This window comes from Pogoniulus pusillus, chromosome Z (assembly GCF_015220805.1).
Source record: "Pogoniulus pusillus isolate bPogPus1 chromosome Z, bPogPus1.pri, whole genome shotgun sequence".
Classification (NCBI taxonomy): domain Eukaryota; kingdom Metazoa; phylum Chordata; class Aves; order Piciformes; family Lybiidae; genus Pogoniulus; species Pogoniulus pusillus.
This window is the reverse complement of record NC_087309.1, coordinates 97,144,094-97,165,170: the sequence shown is the minus strand read 5'-3', so window position 1 is coordinate 97,165,170 and position 21,077 is coordinate 97,144,094. Positions and strand designations below refer to the sequence as shown.

At 40.3% G+C, this 21,077-nt stretch overlaps 1 protein-coding gene across 2 annotated transcripts; it reads right to left on the bottom strand.

The window, feature by feature from the left end:
- Positions 1-2,313: 2,313 nt before the first annotated feature.
- Positions 2,314-14,710, bottom strand: LOX (lysyl oxidase). Of its 2 annotated transcripts, XM_064140207.1 has the most exons (7): positions 13,672-14,710; positions 13,113-13,221; positions 11,763-11,900; positions 9,420-9,576; positions 7,064-7,159; positions 6,798-6,913; positions 2,314-4,807 (listed from the first exon to the last, which is right to left on the bottom strand). In XM_064140207.1, the coding sequence occupies exons 1-7, from the start codon at positions 14,405-14,407 to the stop codon at positions 4,801-4,803; spliced, it is 1,359 nt and encodes a 452-aa protein (XP_063996277.1). In that variant the 5' UTR covers positions 14,408-14,710; the 3' UTR covers positions 2,314-4,800. The 2 variants fall into 2 exon arrangements, with proteins under 2 accessions (XP_063996277.1, XP_063996278.1); XM_064140208.1 differs by lacking the exon at positions 2,314-4,807 and having other exon boundaries at positions 6,794-6,913.
- Positions 14,711-21,077: the final 6,367 nt, after the last annotated feature.

Below are 21,077 nucleotides of genomic sequence, written 5' to 3'. Positions count from 1 at the left end.
CTTTATTTTCAATAAATTCCAATATACTTTATGCAATAATTGTATGCATTTTTTGCTGTGTTTCTGTATTTGCATGGACTCCGATCCACACTGAGCTCTGCGTTCTGAGGATCACACTTTTCTCAGGTTTAAGCTCTTAGCTCTACTACGTAGTAGCACAGAAATAACTTTGTTAAGAAATTACAGAAACATCATCACAACATTCCTTATATCTGAAGTAATTCTACATTTATTTAACAAATTTTAGAAGATACATCAATTTGTCTCTGTTTAGTCAAAGGCAAGAGTGCCACTAGTTGGTATTTAAGTGTTTGACAACCTCTTACTAGAATTAACATTCCAAAATTTTTAAACCACATTTTTTTGGTATTAATTCCTCAGTGAAGGTACAGAAGATGCTTCACAATTCATTCTATTTTATCAGTTTAGCATACATAGTGGAGACAGCAAGGACATTGTTTTGTACTCACAGACTGTAAATAACAAAGGATATAACGGTCTTGGAGCAACAGAGTTAAATGTGCTAGTCAGTTTTCTAGAGTACAGACTGCTCAAATGTATGTCTTCCCATGAAAGTTAAGTTTTTGGGAGCAGAAATCCTGAAAGTAGTTTCTAAATTCCTGTTCCTACAGAAACAGCCAATATGGTAAAGAAGTCTTGTATCCAGGTGAACCACACTTCATCCTGTTCTGCCTTCAAGAGTTAAGCCTTTGAGTAGCATGAGCTAATTTATCATGTCTTGTACCTTTTTCCTTCTTACATCTCACTTGTGACATTTTTTCCTAAGACCATGTGCACGACAGCATCTTCTGCATTTTCATGCAGGTGTAGCAACTTTAACTGAAGCTTTTTTCAATGAGAGATGTATTTGGCCTATATGCACGAAGTACAATACTTTGACAAGTAGAACCGCTTGAAACATTTTATTCAAGTCATTTTCACATAAACTTGCAACCATAATACCGGCATGTAACACAAGAATATGAAAGTGCAATGAAGAATACAAAGCTAGTGCCTGAATATCATAAATTAGAGCTCTTCAGGTAAAGATGCAAAGATATTGAAATTACTAAGACTCTTGGAAGAAAAGTGAAAGAAATCATGAACAATCTTTGGAAAAAAAAGAAGTTGCAAAAACAAGTGGCATTTCACTGTATCTGTAGCACTTAGTTGCATAATAAACAATTCCCAATAACACATTCTCTGGTTTTAATTCAAGTTAAAATCTTTCAGCACCTTTTAGGATTTGGAGAAAATGAAAATGCCTGATCGGCATAAATATGAGACACAGGATAAACCACCTTTCGATGTCTCATTTATGAAATTCACCCTGCTGGTTTTGAATGAGCACACTGCAAAACAATGCATGGATTACTATAGGAAGGCACTCATTCAACACTAAATAGTAAACCTCAGAGCAGAGAGAAAATGAGTACACTTCTAATAACACAAAAACACAATCTACGCAGTATGTTGGTTCCATTGGTGACCAATCTGTCATTTTTGTTACACTTTTGTCTAGAAAGATGCAAATATCAAAAGTGTTTCAGGATTAAAAAAAAAAAAAAAAAAAAAATATATACATATACATATAACAAACCTCTCCTGTAATGAGCCTGACATATACTAAGTTCCTTATGTGCAATTTTTATCCAAAGGATCAGAAATGTGGGAGGTAATTGCTTCACACATATTTTCACAATTTGGCTTTTCTAAGGAAATTTTAGACTGCAAAACAAACAAACAAATTGTACCAGAATTCCTAGAAAACTGAAATCTAATTGTACTCTGAGACAAATGGCAAGATGCTTTTCAAAGATGGGCATAAGTGCCATGCCTGGTAAAACTGGTAAAAATTGCTTCCAAAATGTAATTTGCCATAAAAACTAAGCTTTTATAAAAAAAAAAAAAAAACAAAAAAACAAAAAAAAACTAATAAATGTTTCTCAACAGAAGTGCACTTGAACCCATAAATATATTCCAGTATGAAAAAAAGTAAGTTAAGATGTCTGTCTGGGTCAAAACTGCAGAGCCATGATAGTGAAAATACTGCTTGGCACTCCCCTATTTAGAACTACTTCTACACATGCAACATAATAAAACTCTTCTACTCCACTGTGATTTACTATAGTTAAACAGGGGAAGCAAAACTCAACATTCCTTCATGTTTTGTTTTTTTTTTTTAATCCTAAAATCTCGTTTTTCTAAATAGACTGTTTGTGTTATCTTAGGCAATTTTTGTGCTATTGTACATCACCATCATGCTGCTTAATACACATTTCAGAACAAATATAATAATTTGCTACCAAAAAAAAAAAAAAGGCTACATTTTTGTAGCCACAATATCCCCAATATTCAAAGTTACGGCGTTCAACACCTTTCTGAACCAGGCCATTCTCACTGAAAGGACTAAGTCCAGTATTACAAACTGCTCCACCTACACAGATGCTCAAGGTCCTCCGGCTCCTCGCTGACTTCAGTGGAGTTCTGCAAGTAGTTTGGGTATAGACATGTGAGCAGGTTACTGCCTTGTAAGATGAGGGATAACCCCAATTTCTGTGGCCGCTCTGTGTTCAGTTAGTGCTCTATCCCACATTTCAGCATCAGGCCCAATGAGGTACAAGCACATAACCTCTAGTACATAACCTCTTACCAGGAAGCAGCCCATGCCCACAGCCTAGCTTCCATTACAGTACCTTTTGTGTCCACTGCTCAAGCTATCAGGACTTTCACCCCAATTTTGACCTAAGTGTGTAGAAAGGTGAATGCACTTGTATGCTTTAATACCTCTTTACTCTCTCTGTGGGCTGAGATTTCAGACTTTAAGCAGACCCTCCTTTTTGCAGACATATGCAATAAGCCAACTTTCTAATAAATTGAGTGTCCAAATTTTGCCTGTTTATTTCCCATACTGGTAACTGGTTGCTAAAATGGATCTCTCAGCAAACAAAAAGGGACCTGCACTGATAAAGGTTATTCTGCACCTACGCCCAGTCATCGGTAACACAGTTGCTGGTTCTTAGATTCTTTTAAAGTATACATACTAATCATGTAGATTTGTAATCAAGTTATGATTAAGGTAGAAACACTTTATCATCATGCAATAAGCTTAATTACATGTAGTAAAGAACAAATTGATCCCTAAAAGAACATTGTGGCAATTTGTATAAGTCACAAACTAAATCCATAGGGTTCTACTGTATGAAACACTTCCAAATACTGCATGGAGTATTCTCAATAGTGATAATAAAACCTCTCCACACTCCTCAGATTTTTCATTTTTTGCCTATACTGAATAGCACATGCATTTTTCAAAGATACTGAGCTTTCCATGATTCAGTAAGTATTTTGAACTGCGAATTAAACTTGACCAATACCAAACAGTATTTCTAGGTCCCTTTGTTTCCAATGTAGGTCCTTCACTTTTACATAATCAGAAATCTTCTGAAAAAAGTCAGAAACACCAGATCCCCTTGCGATGTGTAATTTCACAGTTTAAAAACAAAATCACAGCTACCGTATCTTACAGCAGGGTGCACTGCAAAGGAAAAATGATCTGGGGATGGGAGGAGGAGCGGTGTACTCAGCACCAGTTAAACAGTTCAGCAAAAACTTTAATTTGGGCTGGAATTTTTTTTCACCTTGAACAATGTTGCAATTGGTTCCTGAACAGCCTAAAATAAGACCTTAAACACATTAACTTTTGTTCTTTCTCTCCACATAGAATACACTTTCAACTTCGCTGTTTGAATACTGAGATATACATTTTCAAAGTCAAACACAGTACTTAAGGGGGAAGCAGGCACTAGACTTTTTCACAATAGAAATCGTTTGTCAGATTCTGACCAACTTCTGTTGCTTTGTGGTGCCGCCTGAGTTAATTGCCTGTATTATTTTGATGGTTAACCTATTTAAGGTGGATGTTCCACACAGATGACTACATCAGGGACTCATCATCACTTCCAAGAGCCCTTTTTTTGACATGCATTTATTTTTATGCACATTAGGTTTACAGAAGTCTTTTAAAATCCCCACCTCAAAAAACCTCTTCAACATGGAAAGGTGGTTAAGTATTTTAATCTGCTTCCACAGATGAAAGGTTTCTTTCAAAACCTCATCTGTTTTTTACTTAAGAGAATGGAAAAATCTTCTAATGTATTAAAAATGTAAATGTAACTTTTCTTGCAGGGGTATAACTGATATATATAAATATATATGTATTTCTCTGCTCTGTTAATATTCCTTGAAAACTGAACATACTTTTCTAATTCACATCGACATGTCCTAGCAAGTTTTATTGTAATGGTACTCTAACATTACACTGAAGCTATTTTTCATTCTGGTGTTTTCTGAGATGGCTGATGTTAGTACTTTCTATTGTATTTAATTTAATTCATTTTCTATACATTTTTTGCTACCTTTAAAATACATTCAACTCATTCACCAGTAATATTCCCACTGAAGTCTATTATCACCTAAACTCCAAATTTTCAGGAGTTAAGAAATGCTTCACTTCTATGAATCAGTTAGATTTTAAAAATCTAGAGTATCTGTGCATGAATAACCAGTTCCACACATTTGAATAGTAATAGAAGCAATGCCAATTTAAATATTCAAAATCCAGTTACAGATATGGTTGAGAAGCAGCTGAAGTGCTTCGGAATCACATAAGGTGAATGGGTGTATGTGTGTATGTTCTGTAGTTTTGTTTCTATAGTGTTTACATCCTATTGAAGTTTATATAATGATACTTCAGTTCAAAACACTTGGCAACGTCTCATCCATTTTCTTGCATCTTTCTCAGTATCTGTCCAAAGAAAAAAAACAGTGTTATGCAGATGAGTAAACAGATAAAAAAAGAGTATTTGCTAATTATCCTTTTGTCGGCTTGAAGACACAGGTCTACAAACAATAAAAGAAATTGTTTCCCCATCCTGCATGAATATATTGACTTGATGACCACAACAGAAGCAAGATGGGAAAACTACAAGTTACAGGGCGTGAAGAAAGAAGTGTCAATGTGAGCAGAACAGTGGTCCTAGAAGTACCGATTAGTCAGCCGTCTTAGACTGAAATGCTTTAAAAGCCCTTGCCCCAGGTCTGGCAGAAATAATCACTCATGACCCGCAGGAAGCCTACTGTTCTTTTTTCCTCTGTTTCTTGCCAGTCTGACTACTACACAGTGAGATTTTGCTGAAGCCACTAAACTTGTTGCATTTAGGACCAAAGTCTGATTACAGATCTCCACACTGGTGTGAAACAATGATTCTCATTTTAACCTCGCTTGACTACTGATTTCCTAATACAAAGTACAGAATAAGTATTTTAAGGGCTAATTAAGCTCTAGTCACACTACTTCACTATGTTTTTCTTTCACTGATGCTGTTACATCAGACCATTTATCTTACTTTTCATATACTGCTCCGGAATTTATCTCACATCAACTCCTGTACAACATTAATACTCACTCCTTATATGCAACCCAAATGAAAACTACTTGATAAATATTTAGTGTAAGCAACAAAGATATTATTCTGAGAACTGTTTACCTCTCTGTTACAGACAACTGATGCAATTTTGTGAGTGTGTCACAGATACTAAACTACAATAGATCTACCACGAAAACATTGATTAGATTTTTTTTTTGGAGGGGGGGAAAAAAAGAAAAGGGATAACTATGGCATTGTTTCAACTTGTAAAGTACCAAACTGTAAATGGAAATAACTTATCTGGAAGAATGGTTTCAGAGAGAATGGCTGCTGTGTCCCACATACATGTGTGGGATTTTGAAGAATGTCTTAAGAGTTCTGCAACTGCTCAATAGTTCTGTGTAGATGCTACAAATGAATATTGAATAAGCACACAAAGGTTTTAGTGCAAACACAAAGGTGTGAGCCTGAGGTGGTTATCTAGCGGCAACTGGACATGCTGGAGCGTGTCCAGAGAAGAGTTGATCAGAAGGCTGGAGCACCTCTCCTATGAGGACAGACTGAGGGAGTTGGGGCTGTTCAGTCTGGAGAAGAGCAGTCTCCGAGGTGACCTTATTGCGGCCTTTCAGTATCTGAAGGGGGCCTACAAAAAAGCTGTGGAAGGACTTTTCTGGATATCAGGGAGTGACAGGACTAGAGGTAATGGAGTGTGTCTGCAGATGGGTAGGTTCAGGCTGGATGTGAGGAGGAAGTTCTTCACCATGAGAGTGGTGAGACCCTGGAATGAGTTGCCCAGGGAAGTGATTGAGGCCCCATGCCTGGAGGTGTTTAAGGCCAGGCTGGATGGGGCTCTGGTCAACCTGACTTAGTGTAGGGTGTCCCTGCCCATGGCAGGGGGGTTGGAACTAGTTGATCCTTGTGGTCCCTTCCAACTCTTGGTATTTCTATGATTCTGTGATTCTATTTTAATTTTGAAGGTGCTATATAGTGCTATCTATCCTTATAACACAAGAGCAAACTCTGATTGTTTTTCAAGCCTAAATAATTTTTAAAAAGCAGTGCTAGCCTTACATAAATAGTTTAATTACCAGAGGTCGGGATTTGAAAGCTATGCATTTACCAAAAGAAAAGCAACTGCTGACATCATTCCTTCCCAAAAAAGACTTTTCAAAAGTACCACAGGAATTAACATGCTAGGTCCTGAACCTCAAGAAACACCAAATTGAAGAAATTGGTTTCACTAGACTTAATGGTGGGAAGTTGTTTTACTTTTTCAATTAGAAGTAAATCTGTAAGCTTTATAAACCTATTTGTCAACCTTCGCGCTACAAATCTAAAACAGTTGCAAAGACAAAGGAAAGTACTCACGGTGAAATTGTACAGCCAGAAGCATACGCGTGGTGGCCTGTATAGCGTATATCGCAGCGTACTATATTGTTGGAGTAATCAGATTCAGGCACCAAATAGCTGGGGTTTACACTCACCTTAAGGAGAGAAAGCAGAGTGTTGTCTACTGCCAGGTTTGTGTTGGTAACTTAGGTTCAAAAGGGCACATGAATATGATTCGTTTCTATAAAAATAACAAGAACCGCCCCCGTGCACACACCACCCTGCCCCAACACCAACACCTTTACCTTCAGAATGTAATTTCCAGGTTTTACATCTGTAATATCAATCCATTGGCAATCTATATCAGCATTGTAAGTGTCATAGCAGCCAGGGCTCAGTCCCTTAAAAATGCAGTTAAGATGGATGTCAAAAAACAATAGGCATAGTTACACGAAGAACATTCAGAATTAATTTCATTTAAGTATCATATTTCAGTACGAAAATTACCTCAGGAAAAGAGGCTATTTTTTAATTGGCATTTTATTTCAGTATCTAAACTAGAACACGTAAACCTAACATCGCTTTTATAGACAGCACTGTATTACTACTGCTTAAGAAACACCTATATTACTAGCAGTCATTCATCTATGAGGTATCTGCATTTTTTCCGTGTTTTATTATCACTCGATACAGAAATAATTTTCTTTAACCTTGTTACTCCTCATTCTTTGCAAAGAGTGAGAATACAATCAACACTGGCCAAAGAAGGGACCTAAACATCTGTAAATCTCAAGTAAATAGCTTCTGAGGTCCTTGAGTACAAACTGTCTCTACTCCTTGGAATGATGCGATTTTTTGCTATAGATGTACTCTGCCAAAGTGCCATCACACTGAGTTTTGCACAGAAATGGCATCTTTTCAGGCAAAGAGTGACAGAAGAATCACAGAGAAATGAAAATGTAGCCTTCCTTCCAGACAACTTTCCAGAAAATTTCTAAGCAGTTAGGAATATAAGCAAAAACCTCCAAATATCAATATATTGGTGGTTCAAATCTGGTGACTTTAACCATGACTGATACCCACTGCTCTAGGCAGAGCTGATCCGTTCTGGCAGCACACAGAGTGCACAAAACCCAGATACTGCAGGAATTCCCTCTTGACCCAAGTGATGATCATCTCAAACTTGGCATGCATGTGCCAAGTCTGAGGCCAGAGGAAAGTCTTACAGTCCAACTGCAAACCCTGAAATAAGGGCTTCCAGTGGAAACGCTGACACAGCTATGACTCTAGTGACACAAATATTCCAGCTGTAAAATATGTATGTTGCTTAGTTAGATGTCGTAGTCTGCCAAAGGAGAAAAAATGCTTACAAAACCTCTTCAAAGTCTTTATATATTGCAAATCATTCATTATATTTAAAATATAAATGTGGACACGTCAGCCAGTGAAGCACAGCTGTCATTTCTCTGTGACAAAATAACTACCTCTGAGATCAAAAGCTGCAGGATGAGGAATACTTTACGTATGAACATAGCCATATCGAGTTAAACCACAGATCCATGAAGGTCAGTGTCATGTCTGACAGTGGTCAGCAGCAGATGTTTAAGGAGAAAAGAATGTTAAGAAATGGATGTGCAATGCTGTTTTATGAAGGAAAATTCCTTCCAGCAGGCATTTAACTGTACTTAAGATGTAATATCATCAGATTTTTGTGAATATTAGCCTCCATTATTTTGTCTACATTTTTTTGAATGCACATATTTTCAATCTCTGCAATATCCTAGGAATTTAATACTTTATTCATGTGTCAAAAGAGCATTCTTCTCTGTCCTAAAGCTGTTGTCTGACAATTCTTTTGTATATCCTTAAATCTTTGTACTGGGAAGAAACAGTATCAACAGCTTCCTCTTCCCATTGTTTCTGACCTTACAAATGAATAGTCTATGAAATCTCTTTGTGTGGTAGCCTGGTGCTCCTAATCATCCTTGTTCTCCTCAGATTTGTCGACTTGGGGGTTTGATCTATCTTGTAGTAGTTTTGAGAGATGGTGACCAGACATCCATTCAGTGTAGGAAATGATGGTGAATTTGTATAGTGTCTGAGTGGTATATTCCTCTTTTTATCTATTCCCTGAATAAGCCCTAACACTTCACATTTGCATATGACCTATCATGATGTCTTTTAGACCCTTTTTTCTCTTTATTCACACTTAAAACTCTGCTCTAAGCATTTTGTGTTGAACTGCCAACCGGTAGCTGGTAATTCAGGACCCTGCAGCCTCCTGCTCTGCTGGGGATAAAATTCCAGCTATCAACTCTGGGACTAACCAAGGACACCACCAAGCAGTTTAGTGGGAGGATGAATAACATAAATCACTTCTTAAACTAGTTCCCTTTACCTCACTTTATAACGACAAGAACTCGTGGTATGTTTTCACATAGTTCAGCTACCAACGATGTCAGGCTAATTAGTGTCCTTGCATTGCAATGACATTCCAAAACTTGGCAGCACCCAGGCAGATTATAAGCCTTCAAAAGCTGCTTTCCTGGCTTCTGTGGTAGAGAATTTCAGAACTAGTTAGGGCATCAGATGGTCAGTAGAAAAACGGTCCAAAGGTTTAGACAAAGGAAAGAAACTTGGTTGTCTCTGACCAACCCTTACCTGTGTATGTGCTGTACATGCATATCGTCTATAATATCCATAATCACAGGAGGTATCTTCAAGACAGAAACTTGCTTTGTGTCCTTCAGCAACTTTTCTGTGCGAGCTTGCATCCAGCAAGTCATAGTGGCTGAATTCATCCATGCTGTGATAATGTCTGTTAAACCACAGATAGACGATTAAAGGCGCATCAGATCCTGTAAACAACATTTTAACATATCCCAGTTTGAGATACCCTCTGTTAGATCTGGCCAAATTTTATTCATTGCACAGAACTCATATGTTAGTATACGTTACTACTGCTAGCCATTCAGTTAAGTTTTATTTTCACTATTTCAATTTTCATTGACATTACAATGTCATCTTCTATTAAAAAAAAAAAGTTTGTAACTTGTAAAAGGAAAGGCTCCACAGCAGCACTGTTTTTCCAAAATTCCCTGTTTCAGCTCTTTTCCAATACCAATAGCAAGTATTGAGTACTTCATATTTGAATTGTACATCTCTTAACCCACTTCAGCTAGAGTTTCACCAGGAATGCTTACCGTACATACTATCAATTCCAGGGAAGTTTGTTACTTGCTAACAAAAACCAACAGTTTGCTTTGATATTCTCCAAGATTCTCAATCAACGGAACATATTAATTAACATCAGTGAAAACAAAATCTGCATTAAAATTCAGCTTCTGTGTACTGGAAATGCAGACATTGCCTATACTTAACATATACGCTATACATACTCTGTTTCAAAAGTGTGTTATTTTTTCTTGCTCTCATACAAACTGAGTTCTAGTTCTTACTGTGGCATTAAACACTCTGCTATTCTTGTAGTCTCACTTCTTCCAAACACATCAAAAGCTAAACTTGTATAATCTACTTCATGCAGCATCTGGCTGCTGATACTTATTGCACTTATGTTCCTGATGAATGCATTCAGATCAAGAGGTATATGAAAAAATATATAATCAAACAGAATTCAAACGTGTTCCTAAAATGAAGAAGAGCAAACAAGTCTCACAAGCATGTATGTCAAGAACACTAAAGCTGGTCCACAGATGATGATGACTAACAGTGAAGTCTGCTGGCTAGCCAAACTAGTTGGCAGTTGGTTGCAGCTCATTTCCAGATAAGCTTGTTTCACTGTCATGGAAATGATCACAAGAAATGTGAGTTTTTTTTATTCTTATAGGCAACGCTTTTTCTGTCCAAAAACTGAATCAACACCAGAGACACTTTGCATCTGGATACTGATAGCTGGACTATCGTGGCAGAGTAAGAAACTGTTTCCACAGAGGGAAGACTTCAGTAACTCTGTACTAATCTTTGTCAACCTTGTAAGCACCAGAGATGGGGAACTTCTTTTGGTGGTGGTATTTTCCAGCGTTTCAAACTAAAGCATTTACAGGAGACTTTTGTTGCTGCTGTTAATTTGGTTTAGCTTCAGCTTTTTGATCCTTCAATGGTAGTGTATGTCGTTTTTTGAAAGAATTTATTCTAACAACACTGAATTTTCATTCAAAGCTTAAAGCCTCTGAAACTGCACAGAAATATTTTATTGACTCCAGAGGACTACAGATCAAGCCCACATTATGTATTTTTTTTTAAGAGAATAATGTTAAGTTAGCACATACCAGCAGAACTGCATTTTAAGTAAGGTGAAATTAAGGTAAGCTTCCTAATATTTTACAATTGGTCTTGCTATGACATTGTGAAAATTGGAACAAGCCTGCTAACTGTTGCATGCGAATTCTCTGAATTTTTGAAAAGTTGTGAATTTGCAGTGTTGCAATGTTCAATTACATTTGCCTTGACATGTTTCTAGCAGTTGTTTACTTCAGGAGCAATACTACTATGTGAAAGTATGATGATAGTAACATTTACCAATAATGGTATTGGTCAACCTAGCATCCTCTTTTCCATATTGACCAGACTGTTCCTTGTCAAGAATTAACCCATGAAATTAAGGACAAAACACATGAGTCAGTATTTACAATGCACAGTTTAAGATTTCCAGTAACTTTAATTACTGGGATTTTTATTTACCTGTTTTGTGTAAATGTAACTGGACTATAACCTAACAATTTATGTAAAACATTCTTAAAGGGAGAAGGTGCCACTGTCAAAACTGGTTTGAGATTTGTATTTATAATAAACTTGTAAGAGTTTACATTTTAGGATCCATGTGGCTATATAAAGTGCAGTTACCACTATCACAAAATCAAACAGGCAGTAAAGGCTAATGTTTCCCTATGTCTTCCCCCTCTTCACTGCTGTTTTCAAAAATGCCACCTTGTAAGTGATTTGTTAGTGGTAATTTGAAAATACCATACTGAGCACTCCACTCACTGGTGACAGCTGTGCCACTCCCATGAATAACGGGGTCTGCTGGGCAGAAAGTCTGATGTGCCTTGATTTTTCACTCTTTGGGGGAATCTCAGGAGTACCCGATTGTCGTAATCTCTAACATCTGCTCGATAAGCTGAACTGTAGTAACACAGAAAAGAAGTGTAAGTACATGCAGGACACTTTATAAACACTTCATATTGTCTCAGAAGTAACTGATAGCACAGATCTCTTCAGCTCCCTGAGAAAGGCTCATGAATTTGAGGTGCTCAAGAATTCCACCTGCTGTGTTCACAAGCATCTGGTGTCAGACCAAGACCTGAATGAGATTCAGATCTGCTTCCAACAATGCAAACAGAAATCTGACCACTGATTCTCTGCCTCCATCTCTGAAGCAGATCACCACTTAGCTGTAAAATGATACAAAAAAGTACAATTATTTAGTTGCTGTTAACCAAGATAACTTACAGTGTACATCAGATCATACAACAGATGTTTGTTTCTAAAGTAAAATACATGCCTCTGGCTATTTTCCCTAATTCACATAGCTCTTACAGTCTTTGAAATACTGGAATATTTTAATCAACTGATAGACAGCAAAGATTAATCTTCACTGTAGAACTAGTATAAAAATTACTCTTTCTATGCTATGCTTTACTTTTCCAGCAAGTGAAGACAGAGAATGGCCTTGGAAACAACCTGACATTAATTAATGATGCTGGTAAATAAATTTGGTTTGCATGATAAGGTATCAAACAAATTAAAATGGTTAAAAACAGTCATGTTGGTTTCTTTCCAAACAGGAAAAAAATCACACTCTGCCAACTGGACAGGATCTAACTTCATAGCAAAGCCCTTATTTCAACCCACTAAAAGACTTTGAAACACTTTACAGGGAGATTTAGTCTTAAGAGGCATTATAATGCCTAGGCTTAGACATCAGCATGTTACAATTTTAATAGCAACTTGTGCTGGTTAAGGAGAAGTTTTTAAAACTGAGTAGAATATAAATTAGAACTGTGGAGGCAGATGAAAACAACAGATTAAGATTTGTTTATGTGTCTCCTTTTGCAAAACTGAGATATGTTCAAATGTGACTGGTAATAGAAATGTGCAATGTAACTTCACATAATGCAGGTTCTTGGAAGCACCTCTAGCTTGTCTAACGCGGTGGTTATTTTTTCTGGTGTGCACCATGTGCCACAGGCTCAAAAGGTTACGAATTGGGCTTTATTTCCTTGGGCCCTCCAGCCCCACTTTTGTCCGCCCTTCACCATGTCCTCAGGTGCCCTGCGGTGGGTACAGAAGCACAAGAACCTGCAGCGAACAGGCAAAAGCCGGAACGATGCTTACCTTGCCAGGCAGTTCTCCTCGGCTGCACATCTCAAGTTATACATGGACATCCTCTGAACATATGTGGACGCCTGGATGTAATAGGGATCCGGGACTAAGTCAGGGAGACCTGCAGTTCATCAAACCAACCACATAACAGCAAGATCAACCCAGGACACGTCTGCGAACGGTTGGCTTTCATCCCAGCCGTTACAAGCCGTCGTTTTACTATTGAACCTTGTCCCCATTAAGTACACTCTCTCTTTTGCCAGTCCCTTTGGCTTTTAGCCAAGACCCCCGCAGTGGGCTTCCCGCTGTGCCCCCCGCAGCTCTCCGCGCCTCTCTCCAGAAAAGCAGGGACCGCTGCACACTGGGCTTACCCGGGGCGGGAGTCGTGCGAACGCCCGTCCCGGCAGGTTTCGCCCCGAGCGAAGGCAACGGGAGGGCCGCCGGCCCTCGCCCCGCGTTCTGTCTGGACGCGCCGCACTGCCGCCGGCGTGCGCGGGAAGGAGCGGCGCGGGGCGGCGGGGCCGGGCCGCGGAATGGCACGGGACTCAAAAAAGGAAAGGAGGTTTCTTACCATACTGGAAGTAGCCGGTGCCATAGCCGGGTCTGTACCTGCTGCCCTGGCGGGGCCTCTCGTAGGTGTCGTAGTAGTTATAATAGGGGTTATCGTCCGTGTACTTGTAGGGGTTGTAGGGGTCATCTCCTACCATGACATCTTCCCGCCCAGGTCTGAAGCTACTGAGGGGCGGCAGGCCGCCGGTGCCGGTGCTGCTCCGGTTACCGTCGGTGCCGGTGCCGCTGTCGGGGCTGGTGGGAGCGCTGGGTCGCGACACCCCCGAGGAGACCCTCCTGCCCGCCCCGGCGGAGGTGGGGGCCGCCTGGCTGCGTTGCCCAGCGGCAGCAGCGCCGCGACCACCGGAGGGAGCCTTGTAGCCGGCCTGAAACCAGTGCTGTGCGCCGGAGGCTCCCCGGTTGCTGGTGGCGGGCTGGGGCTGCGCGGCGGTGGCGGTGGAGCGGGAGGCGGCTCTCCGCGGCAGCGTGCCGTTGTTCCGCAGCAGCAGGATGGGGCTGCCCGCTGCCTCCGCCGCCTGCCTGCGGCGAGGGAGCTGGTACTGGGAGCTGGCGCTGAGCAGGCTGTACACCTGCCCGTTGTTCTCCCACTGGATCCGCTGCCTCCAAGCGGGGGAGGGCGGCGAGCGGTCGTGGCGGGGCGGCGGCGGCGGCTGCTGGCAGCCGGCGGGCCACAAGCAACTCCAGTAGATGCACACGTGGAGCTGGGCGACCAGAAGCCCCGACGGCGCAAGATGCATCTTCTCTTTTTCTGGGTGCCGATGGAGGAGAGAAATGGGCGAAACTGGGAGGTGGAGGAATCAGGGGGTAAGGGGCGACCCGGAGAGCGAGGGACTTCTTCCTGCCCGGGATGGAGCAGGGGATGTGTGGAGAGGCCGGGCTGTGCCCCTGCAAAGGTTAGGCAGGCAGCGGGGGTTTCAGTCGCGGCAACACCAGGTCAGTGCCATCGGGCAGGTTGGGACGTCGGGAAGGAAACGCAGCCCGGGGGAGGCGGTGGGAGCGGCTTTTCTTCTCCCTAGTATTTATAGGCGAGGGGATGCGAATAGGAGCCGGAGCAAACAATCAGCCTCTCATCGTCCTCCGGCCCGCGCTGGTGTCTGGAGCGAGGGAAGGAGGAGGAGGAGAAACCAGGGACTTTAAACTTGCTGGCACGCTCGCAAAGTTACACAAGCCCCGCTGGCTGGGCTGGCTGCGCCCCCGCCATTTGTTCACGTAATGCGACTGGAAACGTGCGGCTCTGACAGTTCCCCCCACGGCCGCCCCCCGCCCCGTGCTGGGGGGACAAGGGGGGGGACGGGGCGTCAAGTGTCGGCGCGGCGGCGGGGGCTCCCCATCTCCCTTCGTCCCAGCCTCCTCGCCTGCCTTCCCTCCTGCCTCCGCCCGCAACCCGGGCCGCGCCGAGCCTGCGGCAGGCGGGCGCGCTCAGACACACGTAGGCTGCCAGAGTATGCCGTGGGGCAGCGCCAAAGTATGCAAAGGAAAAATGCTATTAGCTCATCAGCGCTGGAGAGACTAGAAACGGGGTGGCGGGGAGGGGGAAGGGGCCGCTAGCAAGAGAGGAAACATGTTTCTGGAAAATGTGCTGGCCGGCACATCTCCCAGGCTGGACCAGCTGCTGGGGACCTTCGTCTCAGCGCTGAGTAACAGTCGGATCCCCTTCATGACCTTTTAACTAGGAGAAAAATTCCATCAAATAAACTCTTAACTATTGACTTTTAGGGGTTTTGCGTATGAGTCACACGAGAAATATAACGGAGGTGCTCCTCCCGGAGTTTTCACTGAAAAGTGAAATTTCACATGGGAGAGGCTTAGCCCTGTCACCAGAACAAATAAACCTGGCTCGGGCAGCGTCTCCCCAAAACCACAGTGGAGGACCAGCCTCTGGCCCAAAACTCACTTCCTGCTTTTTAGAAGAGTTCATCAGCACTGTTTTGATAAGGCAAATCATCCAGCAAGGCAAATTAATTAAGGCTTGTGGATTTTGGCCAAAAGTCCTTTTGAATGTATTTTTCCAAGGGGTGTTTGCTTATGAATCCTTGCAATTGAATGGAAGAGAATGCACAAACGTTCTCCTTCATTAAAATTTGGTGGTGAGGATATTTCTTAAGTGATTCCTGCTAATCAGACAAAGCTGAAAGTTTGTAGCTTGATGTGGTTGATGCAAGGCACCTTCAAAGCACCACCAGCTTCTCTGGGTCACAGTAACAGTTCACACAGTAGTGGCCAGGCAGTTGTTTGCCACTGCATTTTAATGTTCTTGATACAGTTTCCCTGTCTTTTTTTTTTTTTTTTTTTTTTTTAAATTATAGTTTGTATTAATTACATGTTATTTTTAATGGTTCACAATAATTGACATCCTGCAGAATGTGATCCTGCATTGTAGCTGTTATGGGTTGTGAATACTGATTTACACTGTTGTTCAATTAGTAGTAGTACTTTACTTTAAAGTAGCTCTTTATAGCTCCTGAAATCAGTAGTGCCATGTGGGACATCAAAAGCAACCCTGTGCAGAGGTGGTCTGAGGCTGTGACCAGTGCCAGGTGCGAGCTGCTTACCAAGCAGGGCTTGTTTGTCCTGCTCTTGCTCTTGGGAGACCTATGCTGCAGACAAGTGTGCAGCCTAGTGGAGTTACTTAAGCACTGTTCACTTTCCTGGCATCACCAGAACAACTTGCAGACTAAAAATTAGTGGGAAACCAGCAGTTAGTTGCAAAAATTCCCAGTCTGGATAACATTGAGGAGCAAAGAGCAGGGAAAGTGAAGTCGTGCTGCTTGGAAAAAACCCAGTAGCAAAGTGAGTGTTTGTTACCACTGCTAGTCAGCACCAGACTGGTGAGGAGCATCTGCTTCACTGGGCCCCCAAACCACAGCCAGTGTTGTCTATCCACAGGCAGGTTGTAACTGACACTCCAGTTAGTATGGTAAGCAGCCTGCTACAGAGATGAGTGTGTCTGAGCTTTCTTATTCATCACCTTTACAGACTGTTCATCCCCTCTAATCTTTCTCATTGTGGCTTTGAAAATATTATTCTTCATTTAAGCATTTGCCTGGAATAATCACTAAGACTGAGTAAAATGGAAAGGCTGAAGTTAGGGAAAATACAACGCTGAAAGAATGAAGTTTCTGCCTTTCTAATCTTCCTCTAAGTCTAGTGTTACAAACAGCAGAGTGTTGTGCAATGTGACATTAGGCAATGTTTTTCACACAGTGGAATTTTAGCCATATAGTAGGGGGGTTTCCCTGATTAAGTATTTATCATTAAACTGGAGAAAGCATAGGCGAGGCTAACCCTGCCTGTTCCTTAGCTGTTCACATAGTTTCCTGTTTTTTTCCACAGCATCAATTTTATCTGTTAATTAATTTAGGTTTCCTAAGCCATAAAAATCACTGTTGGTATCGCTAGAGAGTCACATCTTACCCTTTCAATAGGTGCCTATGTCCATTCAACTACTGTTCTCTCTTCATAGGTTGCCTAATTATACCTATCTTTTATATCTTCAATCTCTCAGGACCACCAAAAAAAAGCCCACCAGAATCTGTGATGAGAGGAATGGAGGTGAAAGTCTGAAATACCATAAAAGTCTTGTAAGTGTGGCAGGTGTTCTGATGGCTTTACAAATGCCCTAAAAACTGCTGAGTATTGTGATACTGAGCCTTCTCATGAGGATAATGTAGATTCTCTGTAATGTCCAGCTCTGATACTGGATTGCAGTTAATGTAGTTAAGCATTGGCCTACCTCTTTTTTTTTTTTTTTTTGGCCAGAATGACAGGCATGCTTAGATCCTTGTTACACTGGGGATTCTGATTTCTGCCACCTACATAAATAAATGCAGTCTATAGCAACTGAGAAATTATTTTTCCCTCACTAGAAAGAGTTGCTAATCAATGCAGGTATAAAGAAGTATTTCTCAAAACATGAGATTAAGAGTTGCTTTTTTATATATGTTTAACTGGCGTGTTGTTGCAGTCCTTGTTCAGAGGGTACAAAAGGAAAAAATGTCACCAATGGCATGTGTAGCATTTGGAGACCTTGTGTGTACACTACTGTTAAATAACAGATCTCAAATATGGGAGAAGATCAACCTGTTACTAAAAAAACAAAACCAAACCAGCAACAGAGGAACCACAAACGAAGCAAAGCTATTCGAAATTGGCATGGCTTAGTACATGTCCCAGGAAATATATTTTCTTTCTAATCTTAGTATGTGAATGTACAAAAGGGGAAGTTATTTTGAATTAAAGACAGTTTACACTGATCACATTATTTGTTAATGTCATTAAAAAAAAAGAAAAGAGGATGGCTAATTTGTGTTCTTGTTTAGTGTTAAACTGGAATGCTTTGGTAGATTCTCATGCATGAAGCAAGAAATATAAATCATTATATAAAATCCTAATGTGAAGCTAGACAAACTTCGTATGTGTTAAGTGTATTTCTCTGAAGCTGATAGTTATTTATATCTTTGGGATGTTGGGTATTTAGGAGTTGCTATGAGGAAAAGCGTGAAGAACAGTGATCAAATGCAGCCTTCTGTATCTGAGAAAAATTTGCTCACCTGAGTTATGCTCGAGTAGACTTGATTTTTCTGATTTGCATAAACACTGAGCTACAACTAGATTATTCAACTTTATCTTGTTTTGCATGTCTTACTTATAATATTTTTTATAATGTTTAGAGTTTTTTGCATTCAGATATTCATAACTGGTGAATTTTGTCACACATTAGAGCACTGTGGAGTTTTCTGATGCACATTTTACAGCAGGTCTAGGTGTCTTTGTCTAGAGACTTACTTGTCAGTGCATTGGATTCAGAGATTTCCAATTATAGTGATTGCCCTTAACAGCTGGAATTAAGATGATAAGATATTTGTTAGCATATGTTAATTTCACTGGAAACTAAGAACACATAAGTATTTTCAGACTCAGGCCTGCAATGAGAATTTTTTTTTTCTAACAAAACAACTTAATTAGAGACCAGGGTTATAGACTTTTTCTGACATCAGTAGTCTTCGGAGGAGACTGTAAAAAAACATTTTCATGAAAGTGAATATTTTAGTTAAATTTAGTCCCCATTCGTGGGTCTGATTTTAAAGTCTTTAATCAAGCAGATTCCTGCAACCATAAGTTAATTTGGGGGGAAAAATAGTAGCTTTCATACTTTTTTCTGTGTCCGAATTTATAAAGGAGCGCTGTGATTTCTGTTGCTTCCATTTCTTGAAGAAAGAAAATGGTTAGATTTTTGTTGGTAGGCAGTCGCCTCAATTCAGAATTATTATGAGCTTATCTGTGCACATTACAAAACTAGTTTGTAGTACTTTGCTTTGTACACGGTGTGTAGAGTTACTGAACTGCACATATCTATGGCTGATGAAGGAGATTAAGCATACTTGTCTGCCTCTGCAAGATCTGACAGCTACAGGACATCAGCTGCTTTTTTTTTTTTTTTTTTTTTTTTTTTTTTTTTTTTATGGGGTGTTATGACAGAAGCCCTTTTTAAGTTAAATATGAATGGTTTCAGAGCATGCAGTTACGTCATTTCTTATTTGAATGTTTCTTACTCGAACCTAGATTTTAAAAAGCATGATTTTCATTTAACACAAAGCTCTGCCCTTCTTGAATTCATAATGTGTTTCATCTCTGAATATTGTTTTATAATTTTTCTATTTGTTTTCTGTTTGATTTCTGTTGATCTCACAGAGGTTTCTATAACAAGTGAGGTTTCTATAAACAAGTGTGATTTCTAAAAGAGTGAGATAAATAGGCAAGTACTGCAAATCCATTCAGAGATTTGAAGATCTACTAGAGTTATTTCATGTGCATGCTACCCTAGGTAATCCTGCTTTGGCAGGGGGGTTGGACTCAGTGGTCTCTGGAGATCTCTTCCAGCCTCTGATATTCTGTGATTCACTTATACATCAGCCTATGTAGTGAAAGCTTTCCTGTTTTCTTTGAAGTATTTGTTGCATATGTATGCAAAACCTACTGTTAGCAACACAGCCAGGTGTGTTTAGTTATCTGACAACACATACAAAGGAACAAAAATCCAAGACACTCAGAAATCACTATCTGTGCATGAACACCTGTTTGGTTCAAGAGGGTTAATAAAACTAAAACTAAAACTAAGTTTGTATGGTGCACGTGTGAAGAGTACTTTCTTTTGTTGTATAAGAAGACTTGAGAAAAAAATAGCTTTTCAGACATTGACTATACTGTTCTGAGATTGTATATTAGCATGGCTTTATATATATAATATACTCATTACATGTGAGGGGAGAGAAATGGATAACATTTAAAATCCATCACTTTCCCTTTCACCAGGGCAGAAGTCTTTGTAAAACTTCCACTGAGTGGAACATTGTCCAACATAATATATAAGCAGAAGACATTTTGGAAGATGATTTCAGTATACGTCCCATAAGACAGTGTGGCAGTGATATCTCTAAAACAAAGCTTACTTTGTAAAAATAGTACAAAGGAGTTCCAGACTGATTGTGCCTTTTTCATTATATGTAGATTGCTTAGTTTACCAGTGGATATAATTCTTCCTATGTAACTCAGTCTGAGTTGTTTTTATGTACTGTATAGCATCTTCATCTTCATGTCCTGAATTTGCATGTCTGTCAAAGAGATTGATAATTTTCTTTGTAGAAATACCAGAGAAGAGCCTGCTCTCAAATCCTAAGGTGAATTTTCATAAATGATACTGGAAACTAGTTCTCTGTTATACTGTTAAGGTGCATACAAAGGCTCAATTAAAATAGTAATCAGTAATGTCCTTTGTAACGCAAATGTGAGTGCATAAATGGTGGGATAATGATGAAGGTAACAAAGAACTGGCAGACCAACTCTCATATTCCTATGACTAGGATTTTAATTGTCTGAGACTTTGTTTTTACTGAAAAATGTGTGCTTGCAGTCCATAAAGCTAATCATATCCTGAGTTGCATAAAAAGAAGAGCGTCCAGCAAGGCAAAGGAGGTCATTCTGCCCCTCTGCTCCTGGCTAGTGAGACCACACCTGGACTACTGTGTCCAGCTCTGGGTGTATCAGTACAGGAAAGACATAGACTTGTTGGAACAGATCCAGAGGACAGACCCAAAAATGACCAGAGGGCTGGAATACCTCTCCTATGAGAAAAGACTAAGAGAGCTGGGAGTGATTCAGTCTGGAAAGCAGAAGGCTTTGGGGACACCTTATTGCAGCTTTTCAGTACATAAAGTGGGCATATTGGAAAGATGGAGGGTCTGTAGTGACTAGACAAAAGACAGCAGTTTTAAAGCAAGTTTCAGTTGCATTAGATATACAGGGACATTTTTGCAAAGAAGGTGTTTAGACACTGGAACACATTTTCCAGAGAAGTTGTGGAAGCCCTCTCCCTGCAATTGTTTAAGTTCAGGTTGGATGAGGCTTTGA

Excerpts from the sequence above, each read along its gene's own strand:
- LOX (XM_064140207.1), bottom strand. The coding sequence starts at position 14,407 with ATGCATCTTGCGCCGTCGGGGCTTCTGGTCGCCCAGCTCCACGTGTGC. Across the intron at positions 11,901-13,112 it reads GAGGAGAACTGCCTGGCAAG|TTCAGCTTATCGAGCAGATG; the intron begins GTAAGCATCGTT and ends GTGTTACTACAG. Across the intron at positions 7,160-9,419 it reads CATGTACAGCACATACACAG|GGACTGAGCCCTGGCTGCTA; the intron begins GTAAGGGTTGGT and ends TGCATTTTTAAG.